General features: G+C 39.1%; 1 protein-coding gene across 2 annotated transcripts; it reads left to right on the plus strand.

Annotated features, from left to right (window-relative positions):
- The first annotated feature begins 242 nt into the window (after window positions 1-242).
- Window positions 243-18,747, plus strand: TBCCD1 (TBCC domain containing 1). Of its 2 annotated transcripts, none has more exons than XM_028101044.2 (8): window positions 243-353; window positions 5,065-5,443; window positions 8,364-8,519; window positions 11,867-12,233; window positions 14,268-14,454; window positions 14,596-15,093; window positions 16,137-16,287; window positions 18,275-18,747. In XM_028101044.2, exons 2-7 carry the CDS (start codon window positions 5,108-5,110, stop codon window positions 16,264-16,266), a joined length of 1,674 nt encoding a protein of 557 aa, XP_027956845.1. In that variant the 5' UTR covers window positions 243-353; window positions 5,065-5,107; the 3' UTR covers window positions 16,267-16,287; window positions 18,275-18,747. The 2 variants fall into 2 exon arrangements, with proteins under 2 accessions (XP_027956845.1, XP_027956843.1); XM_028101042.2 differs by lacking the exon at window positions 243-353 and adding an exon at window positions 1,876-1,926.
- The last annotated feature ends 1,610 nt before the right edge of the window (window positions 18,748-20,357 follow it).

The following is a 20,357-nucleotide window of genomic DNA, read 5'->3' on the forward strand; positions in this document are numbered from 1 at the left end:
AAGGCGGTGGGACGAACCGGTGCCAAGAGAGGGCACTCGAGGTACATGAATTACCCCCGCCCTCCACCTCGGACTCTCCACCAATCACAAGGCTCCGCTTCGAGTACCGACCAATTACGGGAGGGAGGATTTATCTTATTACAAGTCTGGGAATTTCATTCATATTGAACTTTACGCTGGATGCGGGAGTGGAGGGACACAGGGGAAATGGGCGGGGACAATTACTCTACGCCGACGGTAGGGCGAACGCGTTGCTTAAGAGGTCTTATTTTACCCTCTTGGAACAAGCCCGGAAGAAAATTGCCTCAGTTTCACTGAGAAGAGGCCGTGGATTCAGCTTCCATCACCTAGCGGTGAGAACATCCCCCTTCCCTAGCCCCCCAGTCTAGCCTAAGGTTTATTTACAAACCTGGGGCAAAACATTTTTCTGGCAGTGTTGTGAAATTTTAATGGGAGAAAAGCTGTAAACTGTCTAGCACAGCATCTGGCACAATAAGCATGCAATGAATAACTATTATCACACTTAGGAGAACTCTTTGATTCCCCCACCTATTTGTTCATGACAAAATTCTAGGTGTCTTCCTTAATTCCGCCCCTGTATTCCCTATCCAAATCTTTGCCTTTAAACTATATCCTGAATCTGTCCACTTCTGTTCATCTCCACTACCTCTCTGGGCCAAGTCACACCATCTCTTACCTAGCAAGACTTCCTAAGTGGTCTCCCTCCCTCCAGTCTTGATATTTCACTATCTCTTATTAAACTTCTGACCCCCAACCCCATGATTTTTTGCAAACATGTCAGATCACGTCATTCCCCTGCTCAAAACCCACTAATGGCTTTTCATTGTGCTTAAAATAAAATCCCAACTCTTTACGCTAGCTTACAAAACTCTGTGTCTTAATAAAGCTGGGAAAAATTTTTATAGCCTAGTACGATCTGTGCCCTCATAAAGAGGTGACAGAATCTGTTCACGGTCACTGAACTATTTAGTGCAGCTTGAATTCTCACCCAGATCAGTTTGAATCCAAAGCCCCTATCTACTCTTGGCTCATACAGAGGTAAGGGGAAGACAAGGTTACTGTTTTCAGGAAGATGCCTACTGGAGGAGAGAGGCCACATAAAAGAGGAACCAAATTGCATTTTATGGTCTTATTTACCTTTGTAACTCCCACACCTATACAAGCCATAAACGAACTAAGAAACCAGGAAATGGCTAAAAAGTGGAGGCTTCGAGGAAGGAGTGGTGTCTTCTGCAGGGTGGAATCCAAAAAAGCTTCATGAAAGCGGTAACGTGGCGGGAAAGCTAACAAAGCTAGCCTGCGGGCTCTTTTGTTAAGGAGCTAATAACCCCGGGGGCTCTGGCTTCAGACGGCCTGGGTTTCCTAGGTTTCGATCCTGGCTGCTCTCTTGCTGTGACCTTAGGGGTGTGTTACTTCCACCTCTCTACGCCCTAGTTTAGTTGTCGGTAAAACAGACGTCCTTAACTTAAAGGGCTCTTGGGAAGACATAATACACATAAGGGTGCTTTACACAGGGCCTGCCCGCGGTGAACGCTGTAAATGTAAACTGTCATTGTCGTTACATTACTGATCAAAGCGTGCTGACCTTACCAGCAGCTATCGGCTGACCATAGATGTGTAGAGCAATAGAAAACTCCCTACTTCCCTGAGGTGAAAGGCGCGATACCAGAAGCGGCCGGGTCTGGCTCCAGGTCCCCGCACCGAGGACTTTTGGCCTCAGCCAAGTACTTCTCAGCTTGAGGGAGAAGCGGGAGGCCTCTCTAGCAACATCAGCCTCCGGTTCTCGGTGGCGCGAGGCCTGACGCTTGCGCAGTGGGTGAGACGGCGGGCGAGGGGAGGGGCGGGCCGGGCGAGCTGGGCGCGGCGGCGCGCGAAGGGTGCGGCGGAGCGGCCCTGCCTTCGCAGGTAACCGCGCGCGGGCCGACGCCAGGGACGGAGGGCGGGCCGGGGAGGCTGCCCCTTGGCTCCCCAGGTCTCGGGTCCGCTACGGAGCCTGCCGGCTGGGGTTTCCCAGTTCCCAGAGTCCGGCCGGGGAGCTCGTGCGGCCCGGACCAGGACGGCGTCGGAGGTGGTGGTGAAGGACCCCGTCCCGGAGGACCGCTGTGGGTCTCACGCCCATCTCCCCGCCAGAAAACATCACCTCAGCGCTCCCGGGGGCTGCTTTTGAGAGGGAAAGAGCCCATGTTTGTTAGGAATTTAGCCCTCTCGAGTCTCAGAATTCCTTCCCCAGGATCTGGCTTTCGATTGCACATTTCAGGAACAGGAGTTGAGGATCTCACGCAGCCTCTTTCTATCTCGGGGCGAACTAAGATCTTCCTCACGTAACTTCATCTCTTTTCCTCAGAGCAGCGCTAAGCCATTCCCGTGTACGAAGACAGCTGCGCTTTACCCTCTCCCACCCTTCTTTTGGGTTTCAGGAACACACAGGCTCCACGTTCCTTTACCTGGCGCTCTGTGGCCTCACATCTAAGGCCACTCGTTCTGGTAATCCTCATCTGGGTCCACTCCCATTTTCCAGAGATTTTCCCAAAACTGGGTTCCTAAAGTCCACTTGTAAGTAACACAGTTCTCAAGTCAGACAGACTTGAATTCTAATCCAGGGTGGTGCCAATCTAAGTATGTGACTTTGGGTAAGTCCCTTAACTTTTCCAAGCCTCCGTGTGCTCGTCTGAAAATGGGGACGGTCGTATCTCTAGATGGTTGAGAGGACAAAAGGAGGTGAAGAACGAAAAATATTTAGCCTGCGGAACATCGTAAGCATCTAATTGATGTCAATTATTTTTTTGAGCAGATAATTCCTTAAAGAGGCATGACGTTCTTGGAATCAAATGGAATGTATAATAATAGCAATAAAACATTTTCCATCAGTCATATAAAGAAGGTTTTTTAAGTGATGTTACTTAATGCTGAGGAGTGCTCAATGGTTAAGTGGTACTCGACGGTACCTTGGTCAAGTGATGGTACAGTTTGATACAGTCATCTTGGAAAGCGATGGAAATATATGTCAGGAGCTTTAGAAATGTCATTTACTTCATTTCACCAATGCGTATCTGAAAATTTTCTCAGAAACAGTCATAGTTCAGAAAATGTGCAGAAAGATGGTAATTATAGCATTATTTATAGTGTGAAACATTTAAACTTTTTGTTTTCTTTTTAATTGAAGTATAGTTGATGTACATTATATTAGTTTCAGTTGTAGAGTGTAGTGATTTGACGGTTATATACATTACAAAATACCACTGGGGTGCCTGGGTGGCTCAGTTGGTTAAGCCTCCGACTCAGTCTCAGCTCAGATCTTGATCTCAGTTGTGAGTTCAAGCTCCCTGTTGGGCTCCCCAACTTAAATAAAACAAAACAAAAAAACACACACACAGAGTATAGTTGCCATCCGTTACCATCCAAAGTTATTACAATATTATTGACTATATTCCCTATGCTGAACTTTTCTTCCCTGCGACTTACTTATTTTATGACCGGAATTTTATACTTCTTAATCCCCTTCACTCTTCGCCTACATTTAAATTTTCTACAGTGGAAAATTTTAACATATACAAAAGTAGAATGGGTAAATAAACCACCATGTGCTTATCACCCCACTTCAACAATGATTAGTATTTTGCCTATCTTGTTTTTGTGAAAAATTTTAAACCTACTTAATGTCCGAAAATAGGAGAACAGGTGAATAAACTAGGGTACCTTTATTTAGAGTGCTATGAAGCTTTTAAAAGAACTGTATATATGCTGTTATCACAAGTTTGAAAATTCAAAAACTAACATCCAGTCTATGTAGAAAAAAAGATGGAAAGGAAGTACAATAGAATATTAACTAGTTTCCCTTTGATGGCGGGACAGTGAATGATTTTCTCCCCTTCTATTTTGAGATATGTTATAAGTATTCCATGAAAATTATGTATTGTTGTTGTAACAAAGAAACAACAAACAAAATCTGAAATCACTGCACCTGAACTAAGCAAAAGAATATGCCAGAGCAGGTTCACTGTTACAGAGAACAAAAATGATCTCTTTCTGCAGCCCACACTTGTGTGAGCATTCGTCTGCCATACCACATTAGTGCTTCATATTGAACTATATGTCAGCTAACACGTCCACATCTTTAACCCACCATCCTCTTTGTGTAAGTGATTTGACTCAAATTTTATTCCCCTTATTTTGACTAGCATTGCCCCTCAGTGTAGGCAGAGATTTCCTGTGAAGAGATGACTCTCCCATTTCTTCTTTTCTTCCTTTCCTGAGCAGGATTCCAACTCATACTTCATGCGTTTATACACTCTCCCTAAAACAACCACTTTGAACAATTCAAGTAAGATAATTTTGTTTTATCACACAATTTTTCTTGTTCAAATCGATTGTAGTGACATCTGACCAAAAATTTATTCTGCGCTTGGTTGATAAACTAGATCTGCTTTTTATTTATTTATTTTTTTATTATTATGTTATGTTAATCACCATACATTACATCATTAGTTTTTGATGTAGTATTCCATGATTCATTGTTTGCATATAACCCCCAGTGTTCCATGGAGAACGTGCCCTCTTTAATACCCATCACCAGGCTAACCCATCCCCCCACCCCCCTCCCCTCTAGAACCCTCAGTTTGTTTCTCAGAGAAACAAACTGGTTCGTCTCCCCCTCTGATTTCCCCCACTTCATTCTTACCCTCCTGCTATCTTCTTCTTTTTTTTTTTTTAAACATATAATTATTATTTGTTTCAGAGGTACAGGTCTGTGATTCAACAGTCTTATACAATTCACAGCGCTCACCATAGCACATACCCTCCCTCCCCAATGTCTATCACCCAGCCACCCCATCCCTCCCACCCCTCACCACTCCAGCAACCCTCAGTTTGTTTAGATCTGCTTTTCAAACTGACATAGTACACCTTAAAATAGTGAAGGGAGGGGGCCACCTTAAAGAAAATGTATAAATGGAGAAAACAGACAAAAACACAACAACAACACAAAGAACATGTATAAATGAGTTTTGTTTCAAATCAGTGTGTGAAAAAACTTTTGTTTCCTAGGTATGCCAAGAAGCCTTATTACACAGATGTCCTTCGAGATAATATGGATCAGTCCGGAGTTCTCCTCTGGGTGAAAGCAGAACCCTTTATAGTGGGTGCCTTGCAGGTCCCCCCTCCGTCCAAGTTCAGTCTTCACTATCTCAGGAAGATATCCACGTATGTGCGAACCCGGGCCACAGAAGGAGCTTACCCACGCCTGTACTGGTCTACATGGAGGCACATTGCATGTGGGAAGCTGCAGTTGGCTAAGGATCTGGCGTGGCTTTACTTTGAAATATTTGATAGTCTTGCAGTAAAGACACCAGAGGAGCGCCTGGAATGGTCTGAGATTCTGTCCAACTGCATGTCTGAGGATGAAGTTGAAAAGCAGAGAAATCAGGTATGGATTTATATGTATTTGTATGTTGTGTTTAATTATTTTAAGAAATAAACTATCATTAATTTTTGTACTAGCTGTACGCAATGTGTGGTTTTAGGTTAATGACTATTGTGATCCCAAAGTGCCATTTTTTTAACTGTTCCATTTGGGCAGTATTTAATGAATTAGCTCTTACTTAGCAATCTCTATTCACCTACTTCCAAAGCAGTAATATTACAAGAACCCTGTAATTGAAAGAGGGAAATGCTTTCACTGACTTTAAAAACATTTTAAGGTGAGTGAGGTTATGAATCATTGATACGTTATGGTCAGAGAACCTGACTATTTTTAAGTGAGCATCTGCTATGTGCTGGGATTCAAAGATGATTGGAATAGCATCTCTGTCCTCCTGGTGCTCTTAGACTAGTAGGGGAAGTTGGTGTGTAAAAAAAGTGCTATTTGATAGTGTGGAACGTATAATAGTAAAAGTGTGCATAAAGTACAGAAATAGGATAGGGAAGAGAATGGTTAGTTCTGGTGATCAGGAAAGACTTCACAGAGAAAGTATATTAGCCAGAGTAGGTTCATTACAGTAACAAACATTCCTGCCATTCCGGTGGCTTAGCACAGTAACAGTTTATTTTTCATTCATGCAGCAGTATATAACACAGGGCATCTGGTTGGATGAGTCTCTAGGCTGCTGTTGTCCAAGGAATGACTCAGGGATCTAGTCATCTTCTATCTCTTGGAGCCACAGTATTATTAGCTTTGTTGCAGTTAAAAAACAAAAATGAAATTCCAGTCGCCTACAGTAACAAAGGTTTGTTTCTTGCTTATTTTACGTGCAGCCTGCACTTTAGCTAGGGCTAAAGGTTATGGCTTGACTCTATGTGTCTACTCATTTGGGGACCCAGGCTGAAGAAACATATTCTGTATAGTTAACGCCTATTCTATGACAGAAGAGAAGAGTAGCAGAGCAGGAGAAGACTCTTGATGCTTCTTTTGCTCTGATGGGACATAAACTGTAACTAGTTTCATCCCATTGGCTAAAGCTTTGTTATATGTCTGTGTCTAAAATCAGGAAGATGGGGAGGTAGACTACCTCACAGTAGGTAGGGCAATCCCATGGCCATGGATAAGCCTCCTAGAGGCTGTGGAAGTGAATAATTGCAGGTATAATACAGTTTGCCCCAGTCGTGCCCACTAAGGCCTCAGAGTCCTTCACTTCCATTTTTTTGTGGAGTGTTTTTGGGAGATTTGAAGGTGGCATATGTCAATCCACCCACATTCCATTGACTGTAACCCAGTTATACCATGTCTAACTTCAAGGGAGGCTGAGAAATGCCATCTAAATGCGGGCCCAGGAAGAAAAGTAAAGGTATTTAGTTAGTATCTAGCCACTTTGTGCCACATGGGGTAATATCTAAACAAGGTTTGGAAATTGAAAAGTTTGGCAAGAGAGGAAGGACATTATAGTTACTCATTAATTAAATATTAAGTGCCTACTATGTATGAGGTACAGTAGTGGATGCTGGATACAGAGATTAATAAAACCTTCAAGAAGCTCTAGATTTTTTGAGTGCTTATTATGTGCTAGATTCTATGCTACTTATTAGGAATATAAAAATGAAAAAGATGAGGATCTTATAGTCTCATGAAGAAGAAGGTATATGAATAATGATAATATAACAATAATTGTTAAATGGAATTATATATAAAATGAAGGAATTTTGCTAAGTAAAAAAAAAGCCAATTCCAGAAGGTTACAGACTGTATAATTCCATTTATATAACATTCTTGAAATGACAAAATTAGAGAGATAGAGAACAGATGAGTGATTGTCAGGGATTAAGGAAGGGGTGAGGGTGGGAGGGAAGTAGGAAGTAGTTGTGGCTATAAAAGGGCAACATGAGAGATCCTTGTGTGGATGGAAATGTTCTGTAACTTGGCTGCATCAATGTCACCACCCTGATTGTGCTACTGTATTATAGCTTTGCAAGATGGGAAACTGGATACAGTGTACACAGGATCTCTCTGTTAGTTCTTACAACTGCATGTGACTCTACAATTATCTCAAAAAATTAAGAAAGTAGCATTTTAAAAAATATGTAGATTGATGGGGTTCTGATTGACAGTTGATTAAATAGGTCTAGGTGATCCTGAGAATCTGTATTTTTCAATTCTTTAGTTTAGCAATTTTTAGCCAGGTTGGGAAGCAGGGTGAATACAGCTGTAGTACCAGATGTATTACATTTTTGTGCCTCCTGTATGTGTATGGGAATGGTATATGAGGATAATCATGAGCTTCAAATCCTGAGCTTCAATACCTTTCTTCAAATAAGAAATGACTTATAAACATCTCTCAGACCAATAGTATTTTTTTAAGTCAAACACTCTTTTAAGAACTTGATGAAAAACTGAGTCCTTCTCCCCCACAAAATGCACATACACCAAAAAATTACATACAATTTCAGATGTTGCATTGATACCCTAAATTTTTTTTGATAGGTCTTTGAGCCTTAGGTTAGACTAAACTGCATATTTTCGTGAAATTTTCTTCTTCCTTTCTTCCATTTATTTATTCAAGTGACTAAAGTTTGTCTTTTTTATTTTAACTGCAATTTTAAACTTCTGAAATACTATACTTTTAAAAAATATGTACTTCATCCTCTCCTCTTCATCGATTTTGGGGAGAGAATGTCTATGGCCATAGATGCTACATAGCTTTCTGAGAAGGTAAGTGACTCCAGTTTAATTAGTTTTAGAAATTCCTATATCTGGGTATCAGAAACATACATATCAAATGCTAGCAAGTTTCTACATTTTTCTTTTTAGGATTTGCAAACTGTTGTGAATTTATTTTACTGTATCTACTTAGCTGTAGACTAGGAACTGATGTGGTTTAGGACATGTATTCATCATCTTTTTTCTTTTTGGCCAGCTTTCAGTGAACACCCTACAGTTTCTGCTCTTCTTATACATACAGCAGTTAAACAAGGTCTCCCTGAGGACATCTTTGATTGGAGAAGAGTGGCCTAGTCCCAGAAATAGATCTCAGTCTCCTGATTTGACTGAAAAATCCAGTTGCCATAATAAGGTACTGTTTAAATTTTGGTCTCCTTATTTGAAAGCGACAATTTATGAGGAAGATGATTTGCCTTCATTAAAAATTGTGTTGGGATTACTTATATAAGCCAGTCATTTGTTGGCGTGTTTTGTTTTGTTTTGCTTTTTTGTTTCTTTTCCTTATTATAAAACAAAATAAATATTTGCAATCTTAGCCCAAGTATAGAGAAGTAATTTCCATTCATTCCTTCAATGACACAAAAATTGCGTGATCCGGGGGCAAATTATTCACTGTACTCTCATTAGCATTCTCATTTTTGCAAATGTTAATGAATTTGAATCTACTTTAGACTAAGTTAGGTTAAATGAGAAGATGTAGTGTTTACAAAGTCTGTTGAAATCTAGTGAAAAAAATTTCTATAAAAATATCTTCTCATATGTTTAAGTGATGTGCTTTGATATACTTAAGCTCAGCATGCTTCTGTCATATTATATGATGCAACAACGTAGTAGTTAAACTTAACTGCCTCACATTGTGAGTTTTAGAAATTGTGTTATTTCTTCTTTCTGTTTTTGTAAAGAAAACTGAAATGTTTTTACCTGTTTATGTAAAGGTATTCTAAAAAACCTTAAGTAAAACATAGATCTCAGTCTTACTGCCATGTGCAGGTTCTTTAAAAATGTTCTGAGGCAAACAGCAACAACAAAAACCTTTCTGATATTTGGCACTTTTATAATCTCCTTTTTCAAGTAAACCTGTCCACCCTTATGTTCCGTGATATGATTCCCTCCTGGTTGTGCTTCTCATTTTTTCTTCTCACTCTCCATGAGCCTCCCCACTGGCCCCTACAGGCCACTATTCCCCCAGGATTCTGCCTGGGGAAATTTTGTCTTCTCACTAGACATATTCTTTAAACATAATTCTTCTCTTCCCGTGACTTCACATATCTCAATGACTCCTAAGTTTGTCTCCTCATGTAGATGCCCTGTCTATACCTTAAATTCAGAATGTCCAAGTCCAGATGTATTAGGCCGATTATTGTCTGTTCTTTCCACACTTATTTCCTGTTGAATGGGCACCATGTAGAGATGGTGTTTTGAACTAAGGTAGTCTGCATTCAAATTGGCTCTGCCATTTAATATCACATGATTTTAGGCAAGTCGGTTAAGTTTTCTAGGCCATGGCTTGTCTTTTGTGAATGGGGATGATAATTCCTATTTCTGAGTGGCTGTGAGAATTTAGTAATACATTAGCATGAGACTTGTGGCATAGTAAGCATCAGTAAATGGTGACTCTTAGTTTGTGCTATAACATGACCTCTCCCAACAACTGATTAGACCAGAGATGGACATTTGACTAGAGTAACCCATTCATAGGTATGTATTTGAAATTGGTCTGGTTTGAATTGATGACCTGGCCCAGTCAGTGCCCCCAGGAACTGAAGAAATTACCAGTTTGTGCTGGGTGCTTGAGCTGGCAGCTCAGGTAGCACTGGGACCAGAATAGCCAGCGTGTTCATAAGTGACCTGGAGTTAGGAGGGATTAGAAACTCTGAGGTAATCAGAGAAAAAGAATAGAATGGAACAGACATGTAGAGACACTGGCAAGGGAGAACCGGGGCCAAGATGGCCTTCCAGTTCCAGTTCTGATGAGGCCTACCTGTACTTCAGCTTGGGAGATGACTGTGTGTCCCTACAGTAAAATCTCCCTTTACTTGAATTGACTTATATTCCTGAAGCCAGAGAGGGTTACCACCAGCTACCCATGCTTATTCTCTCAGCACCCATACCTAGTTTTTTGTCAAGTCTTACTTATTCTGTCTCCAAAATAACTCTAATTTAAAAATCTGTCCCTCTTTGGGTGGCTGGCTCAGTTGGTGAAGCGTGCAACTCTTGATATCAGGGTTGTGAGAGTTCAAGCCCCACAGTGGGTGTAGAGATTACTTTAAAAATAAAATCTTTAAAAATAAAAATAAAGTCTGTCTCTTTTCTTCCTCTTATATAGGCCATACTGACATTTTGGCGGGGGGGCCTTGATTTCTATAATTAGGTCCTACGTGGTCACCCTGCTTTTAGTCTGCACTCCACCTACTACACTGGACTTTCTAAATGCAGAAGGATTATATGTGTTTCCTGTCAAATCTCCCATCAGTAATTATTGTAGTCACTGTTGTTTTCATCTTGTGCTCCATGGAGCCACCTCAGAGCCTGCTATGGGTGAGGGGATGCAGTAAGAGAGATGAAGAGCAACAGCCCTGCTTTGACATGTTCTGTGGTATCCAGATGAGAGTTTATTAAAAAGAGAAAAGGTATAGCTATTTAGAAAATAGTTTTAAAGTCCTTGGCACACAAAATAAGTCCCAGATGCTTTAGTGTTTCATACAGGCCTTTCATGATTGGTCCCTACCTCCAGTTTTCTGAACACGCAGGTACTTTTACTGCTATGGATCTTTGCGTATGGTATTCCATAGGCTTAGAATGCCTTTTTTCCTTATCTGTTTGCATAACTAACAATATTAATCAAGAATCTGTTCAAACAGCACTCCACGATGATTCCCTCCCCCCCTCCAGAGGGGTTCCTTATTCCTCTCTGGCTCATAGCATGTCTTTACAGATCTCTGCTGTAGTTCTTATCTCATTGTGCAACAGTTGCTTGCATTGTCTTTTCACTACATAGGCTCTGAGTTCCTTGAGGACAAGAACTATGTCCTATTCAGTTTGCATAATTCATCACTTAACACTGCTCATACCACATAAGAGATATTCAAGAAATACCTGTCAAATGAATGATCCAAGTCATTGAGACACCTGCCAACTCAAAGCTTATTCCAAAAGTGATAACTTCTCTTAAATCTAGCTACGGCAAGGTCAGTTGCCTTGTTCCATCCAGTGGAATTTGAAACTCCTCCTGTAATACGAGAAGGTAAATAAAGAAACCCAGTGTTTCATCGAATGAATGTCCAAGGTAGCTATTTTTATGTTAGATCTGAAACTTAGAGTATTTACTAGCTGTGTGACCTTGAGCAAGTTTCCTAGCTTTCTGTATCTCCATTTCCTCATTTGTAAAATGGGCATGGTAACGACATCTATTGCAAGATGGTAGCTAGGATTAAATATGTTAAAGTTTGTACAACGCTTTGTGGTCGGCACACACTAAAGGTTCGCTATAGTATTACTTTTGAAGTAGCTAAGGAAGGGAGAGAGTCTGTTTATACCTATCACATAATATTAAAAAATCTTTACACGGTTTATATTGTTGCCTTAAATGCTTTTTTTAGGAGGCGAGGCAAAGTAGAAATACAAAATAATTAAAATATAAAATTTTCAGGTCTTGTAAAATCTGTTCTGTTAAGAGTGCTTTATTTTGATATTTTTTAGAACTGGAATGATTATAGTCACCAAGCATTTGTCTGTGATCATCTGTCAGATCTCCTTGAGCTGCTTTTAGATCCCGAACAACTCACTGCATCATTTCATTCGACCCATAGTAGTCTAGTCTCTCGCGAAGCTGTTGTGGCCCTCAGCTTTCTTATTGAAGGTACAGTGAGTAGAGCCAGGAAGATATATCCACTTCATGAACTTGCTCTGTGGCAACCACTGCATGCAGAAAGTGGCTTCTCAAGGATCTCTAAGACCTTTTCTTTCTACAAGCTGGAAGCCTGGTTGAGAGCCTGTTTGACGGGGAATCCATTTGGTACATCTGCTTGCCTTAAGTCTGGAAAGAAATTGGCTTGGGCTCACCAAGGTATTTTTTCAGTATTTTAATCTATATTAAATTGAATGACAAGTTAAGGAACCTAGTGTTTTCTGGCGTGTTAATAATCACATCTCTTCTGGAGACCTACAAAATATTGCTACCATAAGAGAGAAAAAGAGAACTGCTTTCTTTTGTCTAGGACTTTTTCCATCAAGGCAGCAGTAGTGTGAGAGAGCTGATTTTAGGGTCCGGGTCATTCTTTTGGCAGTTAACGGAACTCCAGCTTCAGTCAGTTGTCACTTTGCTCTGCTTTTCTCTGTTCTCTTTCTCCCTCGCCCTCTCACGTGCTCATTTGTTGAGGGCCTTCCTATCTTCTCTGTACCACAGCCGGATTTGGCCATTCCACAGTCACAACCTCAGAGAGTTGGTGTAAAACTGGGGTCCATTTTAGGTACACAGACACAAACAGATTAACTTGACATTTCCAGTTTAGAAAAATCTAAAGTAGAGAAAATCTGGCCTTGGTTGCATCAGATACTTATTCCTGACAGTCCAGCGATGGCTAACAGGATAGGTTCAGGGGCTGTATGACTTCTGGGACCCAAGTATAAGTTTAAAGAGAAGTAGATGCCTACACTGAGACAAATGCCAGGCAAAATTAATGAAAAAAGGAAAAAAAAAAAAACCTAGAACATACTTCCACAATCTCTGAATTTCAAGGATAAAGAAAAAATAAGTTCCATGTAATTAAAAAAAATCAGTTTTTGTGTCAAATTTTTATAATGCTAAAAAACAAAATAGTTGAACAATGTCTACAGACTCTCAAGCAAAAAGACTGTGATCCAAGAATTCTATATCCACCCAAGCTATTGCTCTAGTAAGAGGTCACAGACTTCCAGATATTGAAGGGTCCCATAAATATATAGGATATACTGCATAATTCTTTTTTTTTATGAAATACATTTTTTTTAAGATACCATTTCTTAGAGGGAGAGCACATGGAGGGAGGAGGGTCAGAGGGAGAAGCAGACTCCCTGCCGAACAGGGAGCCCGATGCGGGACTCAATCCAGGGACTCCAGGATCATGACCTGAGCTGAAGGCAGTCGCTTAACCAACTGAGCCACCCAGGCGCCCCTATACTGCATAATTCTTGATGATAAAAGAATATAGGCTCAAGCAAATTTTTAAATGTTGTTATGGTAGTCACTAGTAGGAAAAAGGATATCTAACCTCTTAGAATTATACTGAAATGTTAGCGGAGGTGGATAATAGGATCACAAATAATTTGTATCTTCTTTTACCACTAGTATTTAGAAATTGTCTACAATAACCGGTATCACTTATTTAATAAAAGGAAGCAATAAGAATTGTTTTTATTTTTTTTAAAAAGTAGTAGCATACTTATGCAACCTCCTCATACTTGGCCAGTATTCTTTACAGGGGTGTCCTGCTGGCTTTCAGAGAGGTACAGTGTGAGAAGCCAATCACATAACGGCGAGACTGTATTGTGGGGACAACCCCTGCACAGTTTTTGAGTGTCAGTTTCTGCAAGGCACTGTGTGAGAAAGGAAGATGGGCTCTCAGTTACTAACGATGTGTAGGGATTAAAGGCATGAATCCAAATAGAATTCATGGAATGATGTGGTAAGTAGCTTAGGAGGGGTTTGAAATTAGTATTATGATGACTTAAAGAGATTATTTAAGGATTGGGATGATAAATTAGGGCAACTTGGAGAAGATACTTGAGTTGGGCCAGCTCTGTCACTAACCATATGACCTTAGGCACATTACTTGAAAGATACACATGAAAAAAACATCTTAGATCTGTAGGCAATCTTGAATGGACTAGAGGTTTTAAAAAATTTTTATGACAAAAGATTATGAAATATTGTAAACATACAGAAAAACACAAGAGAACAGTATAGCGAACACCTCTTTACCCAATGCCCAGATCTTAACATTTTTCTAAACCTTACATGTATCTAATTTTAGACACTTACACACCTAGACATATGTAACCTCCTACGGTTGTTTTTCTTTGATTTGAAACTATCTCATTTATTTATATTTTTCTTAAATAGTTGAAGGGACGACCAAAAGAGCTAAGATTGCTTGTAATACGCACATGGCCCCTAAGATGCACCGCATGGTGGTGATGAGCCAGGTTTACAAGCAGACGTTGGCCAAGAGCTCAGATACTCTGGTGGGGGCACATGTAAAGATTCATCGGTGCAACGAATCTTTTATATATCTGCTCTCTCCCTTACGGTAAGCACAGTTCTGATATTTTGATCTTTTCTTTAGATTAGGATTGATCCTTTTTTGCCATCAGAGAATAATTTTGTAGTCAAATATTCTTTTGATCTTCCTCTCATTCAGAGGAATTTACCTCATTTTTTCATTTTTCAGATCTGTGACCATTGAGAAATGCAGGAATAGCACCTTCGTCTTGGGCCCTGTGCAGACTGCTCTTCACCTCCACAGCTGTGACAACGTTAAAGTCATTGCTGTTTGCCATCGTTTGTCCATCTCTTCTACAGCAGGCTGCATCTTTCACATTCTGACGCCTACACGCCCACTTATTCTCTCTGGAAACCAGGCAGTAACCTTTGCCCCTTTTCATACCCATTACCCAATGCTGGAGGATCACATGGCCAGGACCGGCCTCGCTACCGTGCCTAACTATTGGGATAATCCAATGATTGTGTGCCGAGAGAACTGCAACACAAGTGTCTTCCAACTCTTACCACCTTGTGAATTCTATGTATTTATTATCCCCTTTGAAATGGAAGGGGACACAACAGAGATACCTGGGGGTCTTCCATCTGCATATCAGAAAGCACTGGGTCAAAGAGAACAGAAGATACAAATCTGGCAGAAAACTGTGAAGGAGGCTCGTTTGACAAAGTGAGTGTTTTCTAGAGAAGAGTTTGTCTTATGTAAAACTCCATGGGAAAACAAATTAATCTGTACATGTTTACAGCTGTACTAAAGTAATAAAAAAGATGTAATGTGTCTTTTGTTAAGGTCAGTATTCCAGGTTGTTTGGTTGGGGGATGGGAGCAAGTAGCTGCTCAAGAATTAGACTCCCTTCTTTTTGGAAGCTTTAGTTGACAGATAAACAACTTGTATTTATGAAAGATCATATCCACGTGATCTAATACTTACATGAATTGGTTTTAGTTTTTAATTCTCTAACTATATCAGTAGTTCTCAACCTCAGTTGTGCATCAATCATCCAAGGGGCTTGTTCGAAATACAGATGTCCTGACTCCTCCATACCACAGACTCACCGAGGGTGGATTCCTAATGCTGCTCCATGGACTAATCCTAGTTTTTGTCCAAGTTTTCCCTAATCCATGGTAAAATGTGAAAAATAAGCACAGTGTTTTAAAACAAAGCTAAATTTAGTCCGCTTAAAATTTTGTCTTTTATTCTGAAATTATATCCTTCCTAAACTTGGGGTGCCAAAATATCTTATTTTTAAATTACATGCTTGTGATAGTAGATGATTGTGATTTATTATGTTTACCACAAAATTTTATTTCAAGGGTACTGGTCTTTGAACTCTAGGAGCCAGGGACACGGTTAACAGTTACTGTTAACAGAGATTCAGAAAACATCAGTGTGGGTAGTCAGGGAAGATTTATGGAGGAAGTAGAATTTGTGTTGGACCTGGAAGAATTAGCAGTGTTTGGATAGGAGCTGAGGACTGGGCAGAATACTTTTATATTGTATCTGACCAATCTTTTTTTTTTTTTTTCCTCGGGGGCTGGGGGTGGTGGTGCTCCAATGTACAGAACTGAACAGAGCAGTTATTTGGAGGGAATAAATGGATAACTAGAAATAATTTAATGTCTATCCCATTAAAAGTGCTTTATAATCACTTGGAATAAAATGAACATGAATTGGTGTTCTTAGATTCTTTTTGTTCTTGATGGCGCTTTTAGGGATCAAAGGAAGCAGTTCCAGGTACTTGTGGAGAATAAGTTTTATGAGTGGTTGATTAATACGGGACATCGGCAACAGCTGGACAGTCTTGTGCCCCCTGCCGCAGGCTCCAAACAAGCAGCAGGATAAGACTCCTACATGGAAACACTGGTGGGCATTTATAACGTAGACCACTTAGAACAAATTATCTTGGGAAAATCTTACAAGCATGCAAAAAGGCTGTGCAGAATATTATGTTACTGGGTACTGCCTCTTTTTCTCCGCCAGACCCACTAGCATATACAGACTTTACATACCCATTTTTACCACATTTTAGAGTGAAAACCAAACTATTCCATAGGTGGAGCCTTTGGAATAATGGGCAAATGTAAGGGCCAAGTTTTGTCTTCTTTGCTTCTTGCCTAGTACAGGTTGTACTGTCCAAAGATACTACTTTCCCCATACATAGCTTTCATCTGTATTTCCCCTTTCTAACACATCTCTCATCTTTCCCATCACCCACACACAAATCAATTAAGTTAACTGATCTTTGTTAATTGCACATGAGCATTAATAAATTACCAGAATTAATCCAAATGAAGATTTGAATACTGAACTCTGGAAGATCACAGATCCAATAGAAGAGAACATGGATACAGACAAATTTACTAGAAGTCATTTAATCCAAATATAAAACACTCTTTTCAATATAGGAATTAGTTTACTTTTTTGTTTTGAAGTCTTTTAAAAGACTAACAATAGAAAAACAGACAAAGGATATTAAATAATTCACAGAAAAATACAAACACAAAGATACCTTTACTTAAAGAAATGTAAGATACTATTTTTCCTCTATCAGATTGGCAAGGATCAAAAGCTGGTATACAACACTGGTAAGCCATTTTGTTTACCACCTGTAGGTGCTGATACTGAATCTAAGCTGGGGGTTTGGAGGGGTGAAGGCAGAAAAGGAGGAGTAAAATATTGCCTTGTGTGTTTGAAAAAAGAGAGGGCTTATCGCACATACTTATATGCTAATTATATGCCTTAAAAACTTCTGAAAGGACATAAATAATTGAAAGTGTTTATCTTTGAGGAATGAGACTAGATGTCTACGGTGATTGAAAACTTACTCTTAATTTTTATTGATAATAGAATTTATATACCATGAAATTCACCTTTTTAAAGTGAAGGATTCAGTGGCTTTTATTAGCATAGTGACAAATTTGTACAACCTTCACCACTGACAAATCCAGAACATTTTCATCATCCTAAAAACAAAGCCCGTATACATGGACAGTCAGTCCTCATTCCTCCACCCCCAGTATCTTCTCTTTTCTCTAGTCCGTGGCAACCACTAATCTACTTTTTGTCTCTTGATTTGTCAACTCTGGACATTTTCTATAAATGGAATCATTGGACATGTGGCCTTTGTGCCTGGCTTCTTTTGCTTAACATTATGGCCTTAGGGTCATCCATGTTGTAGCCTGCATCAGTACGTCCTTCCTTTTTATGGCTGGAATAGTCCATTGTATGGATATACCACACTTTATCCGTTCATCAGTTGATCCGAGATTTGAGTTGTTTCCCCTTTTCAGTTGTTTTCACTTCTATTGTGAATAATGTTGTTAGGTACTTTAGTGTACAAGTTTTTGTGTAGACATATGTTTTCAATTCTCTGGGTATATACCTAGAAGTAGAATTGCAAGGTTATAGGTTTAACTTTTTGAGGAAATGAACTGTTTTCCAAAACTGCAAAAACTTACTCTTTATTGTTTATAGATTGTTTACATTTTAAATTGTGTATTACTTTTTACACAAAAAATTTTATAATACTTATTTAATAAATGCTGAGATTAAGAATTAGGAATCTGATGAGGATTACCCAAAGGAAATGGGAACTATAAGAAGGTGAAGTTTTAGTTGAGGCTAATCCCGATAGCCTGCCACTTTTTCATGTCTTTTCTTCTATTATGAACTAAAGTGACCCTCAGAAAAAAAGGAATATAATTAACCTTAAAACCTTATGTATTTAACACTCTATAAACTCTCACGTGGCCTTGATTTACATGATATTGTAAATAGAAGTTTTTTCCTATTATTTGCATGAAAGCAGTAGAAAATTAAGTTACTGATATTTTTCTCTTATTATCTTCAGGGGCCTGGAAACAGGAGGATGATGAATGGAAGATGGTACACGTCTTGAAACTAAATTGGGAAGATGCTCTTGCTGCTCAAGAGACACTGGGGCTTTTTCCTTCCTATTTAACACCATTCCTTGATTTCCATTCCATACTGATGTATTACTGTTTAGGTCGAATTTTAGATGAACTTCTGACTATTATATAAATGTGTTGTTATAGAACATCAGAAAGCTCATCTTTGTGTTGCCAAAATGAAGTTGATGAAGGCAGTTTCATTGTATATTAATATTAAAGTGACTGAATGTAGATTTGCAAGTAACTTTCACATTTTAATTTGTATGATGAAAGGGTCTCATCCTTTCTAGAGTTAAATACGAGTTTTATAGTTCTTTGAAACTATTTAAAAGGAAATTGCTACTCCTTTTAAAAAATAATTGGAATGAAAGTATAGTTTGTTGGTGTATAAATATAGCAGAAATAGTTTTATACAGAGATTTTATTCCTTAAAAGTGTGAAACAATGAAATTGTGTATTTTTCATTTTCTGCTTCAAATTTTCAATAAGCAAACTCTAAAAAGTAATTTTCTCCTTTTGAGAAAAAAGATAAAGATTTGCTTTTAATTTTAGAATAGGTTTTATGGGGTAGGAAAGAATTTTTCCTCTATCCTTCTAGGTTCTTTTGGCTTTAGTCTATTAATTAAATTGACATAAGACAGATTAACAGGAGAAAAACAATTTTAATTAGATATCTGTGGGAGCCTCATAAGAATATGAGTCCAGGAACAAGTCAGGCAGTTGGCTTATATGCTACCCTGAGCTAAGGAATGGAATATGGGCCTGGGGTTTCAAAGGGTAATTCACAGGATGTTAAGAAGAGCAGATGTGTGGCAGTTAGATGTTTGCCTTGTCATACAGATGGGTCATTCAGATTAAAAGTTCCCTCTGGTAATAGCTCTCCTGGGCCAGGCTCCCTATCTGAATTATTTTAGGTAGTTAAGGGAAAGTTTTTCTTGAATCAGCAGGGTCTTCATTGCCTTTAGCTCAAAATAATCCACATGTTAAAGTAGGGCATTTTGGGGTCATGTATTCTTCCTCTCAGTTACCAATGTCACTTTGTGATGTTATGTCAAAATAAAGTTTACATTTGATTGGGAAAGCTGTATTCTTTAAGATAAAGGAAAAAGAATTATTAAATTATTAATTATTAAATTATTAAATGAATCCACTGATAAACACTGTTTTGTATGTTCACTGGTCATTGATTTAGTAATTATATCAAAAAAAGGGCTTGATCTAAAGTGAAAATTAACTCTCAGAATGTGTGTTAATTCTGAGGTTTTCATAGTTTTTATTTTAAGATGAAGTTCAAGAGAGAATTCAATAAAGAAACACTGGAGTAACAAGTGTGTTTTGGAAATTGCTATTGGTTGATGAAATTAATGGTATCACTTAGATCCTTTCCAGTTTACCAAATTCAGAAAGCTAAGCACATAACTTACTAATTTGTTTCTCAGTAATCTTCCTATCAAGGCACATTTACCATTTTCTGAATTGACCATAATATGTCTTGGGGGCATCCCATTTGTTGGATAGTTTTATTGGTGAAAACATGAGGAAGATGGACTTTTAAGAAGAATATACTTGACCAGGAAAATGAAAATGGAGAAGGATTGATTTGTGGTTTCTTTGAATTTACATAAAATGTAATCTCATTCCAAAAGTCAGAGGTGTAATAGGTGCCGAGAAATGTCCTCTGAGCATGTTCCCATAGGATATCATGGCAGAAAAAAATGCCACCAAGCAGGCGGCAAGTTGGGCTTAGCTCAACCTTGGTAGGACCGTAATTCTCACAGTAGCTTTCTGTCCCTCAGGCTACATATTGTAGAGCCCTTTCTTGTGGATTAGAACTTGTGTGTGTGTCCTGAAAAATTTTCAAACATAAAGAACAGTTGCGAGAATCTGAATCCCCACGTACCCCTTGTCTAGATTTACCACTTGCCTAACGTGACATCCCATTCACTTTACCACTCTGCACAGTAGTCGTATTTTCACTCAACAATTTGAGAGTCGGTTGCAGACATCTTAAACCTTTACTCC

This window comes from Eumetopias jubatus, unplaced genomic scaffold (assembly GCF_037043125.1).
Source record: "Eumetopias jubatus isolate StellerSeaLion01/CBP00866 unplaced genomic scaffold, mEumJub1_p1.0 scaffold_1, whole genome shotgun sequence".
Lineage (NCBI taxonomy): Eukaryota > Metazoa > Chordata > Mammalia > Carnivora > Otariidae > Eumetopias > Eumetopias jubatus.

Coding starts and splice junctions, on each gene's coding strand:
- TBCCD1 (XM_028101044.2), top strand. CDS start 5,108: ATGGATCAGTCCGGAGTTCTCCTCTGGGTGAAAGCAGAACCCTTTATA. Junction 12,234..14,267: donor ATTGGCTTGGGCTCACCAAG/GTATTTTTTCAG, acceptor TTTCTTAAATAG/TTGAAGGGACGACCAAAAGA. Junction 14,455..14,595: donor TATCTGCTCTCTCCCTTACG/GTAAGCACAGTT, acceptor TTCATTTTTCAG/ATCTGTGACCATTGAGAAAT.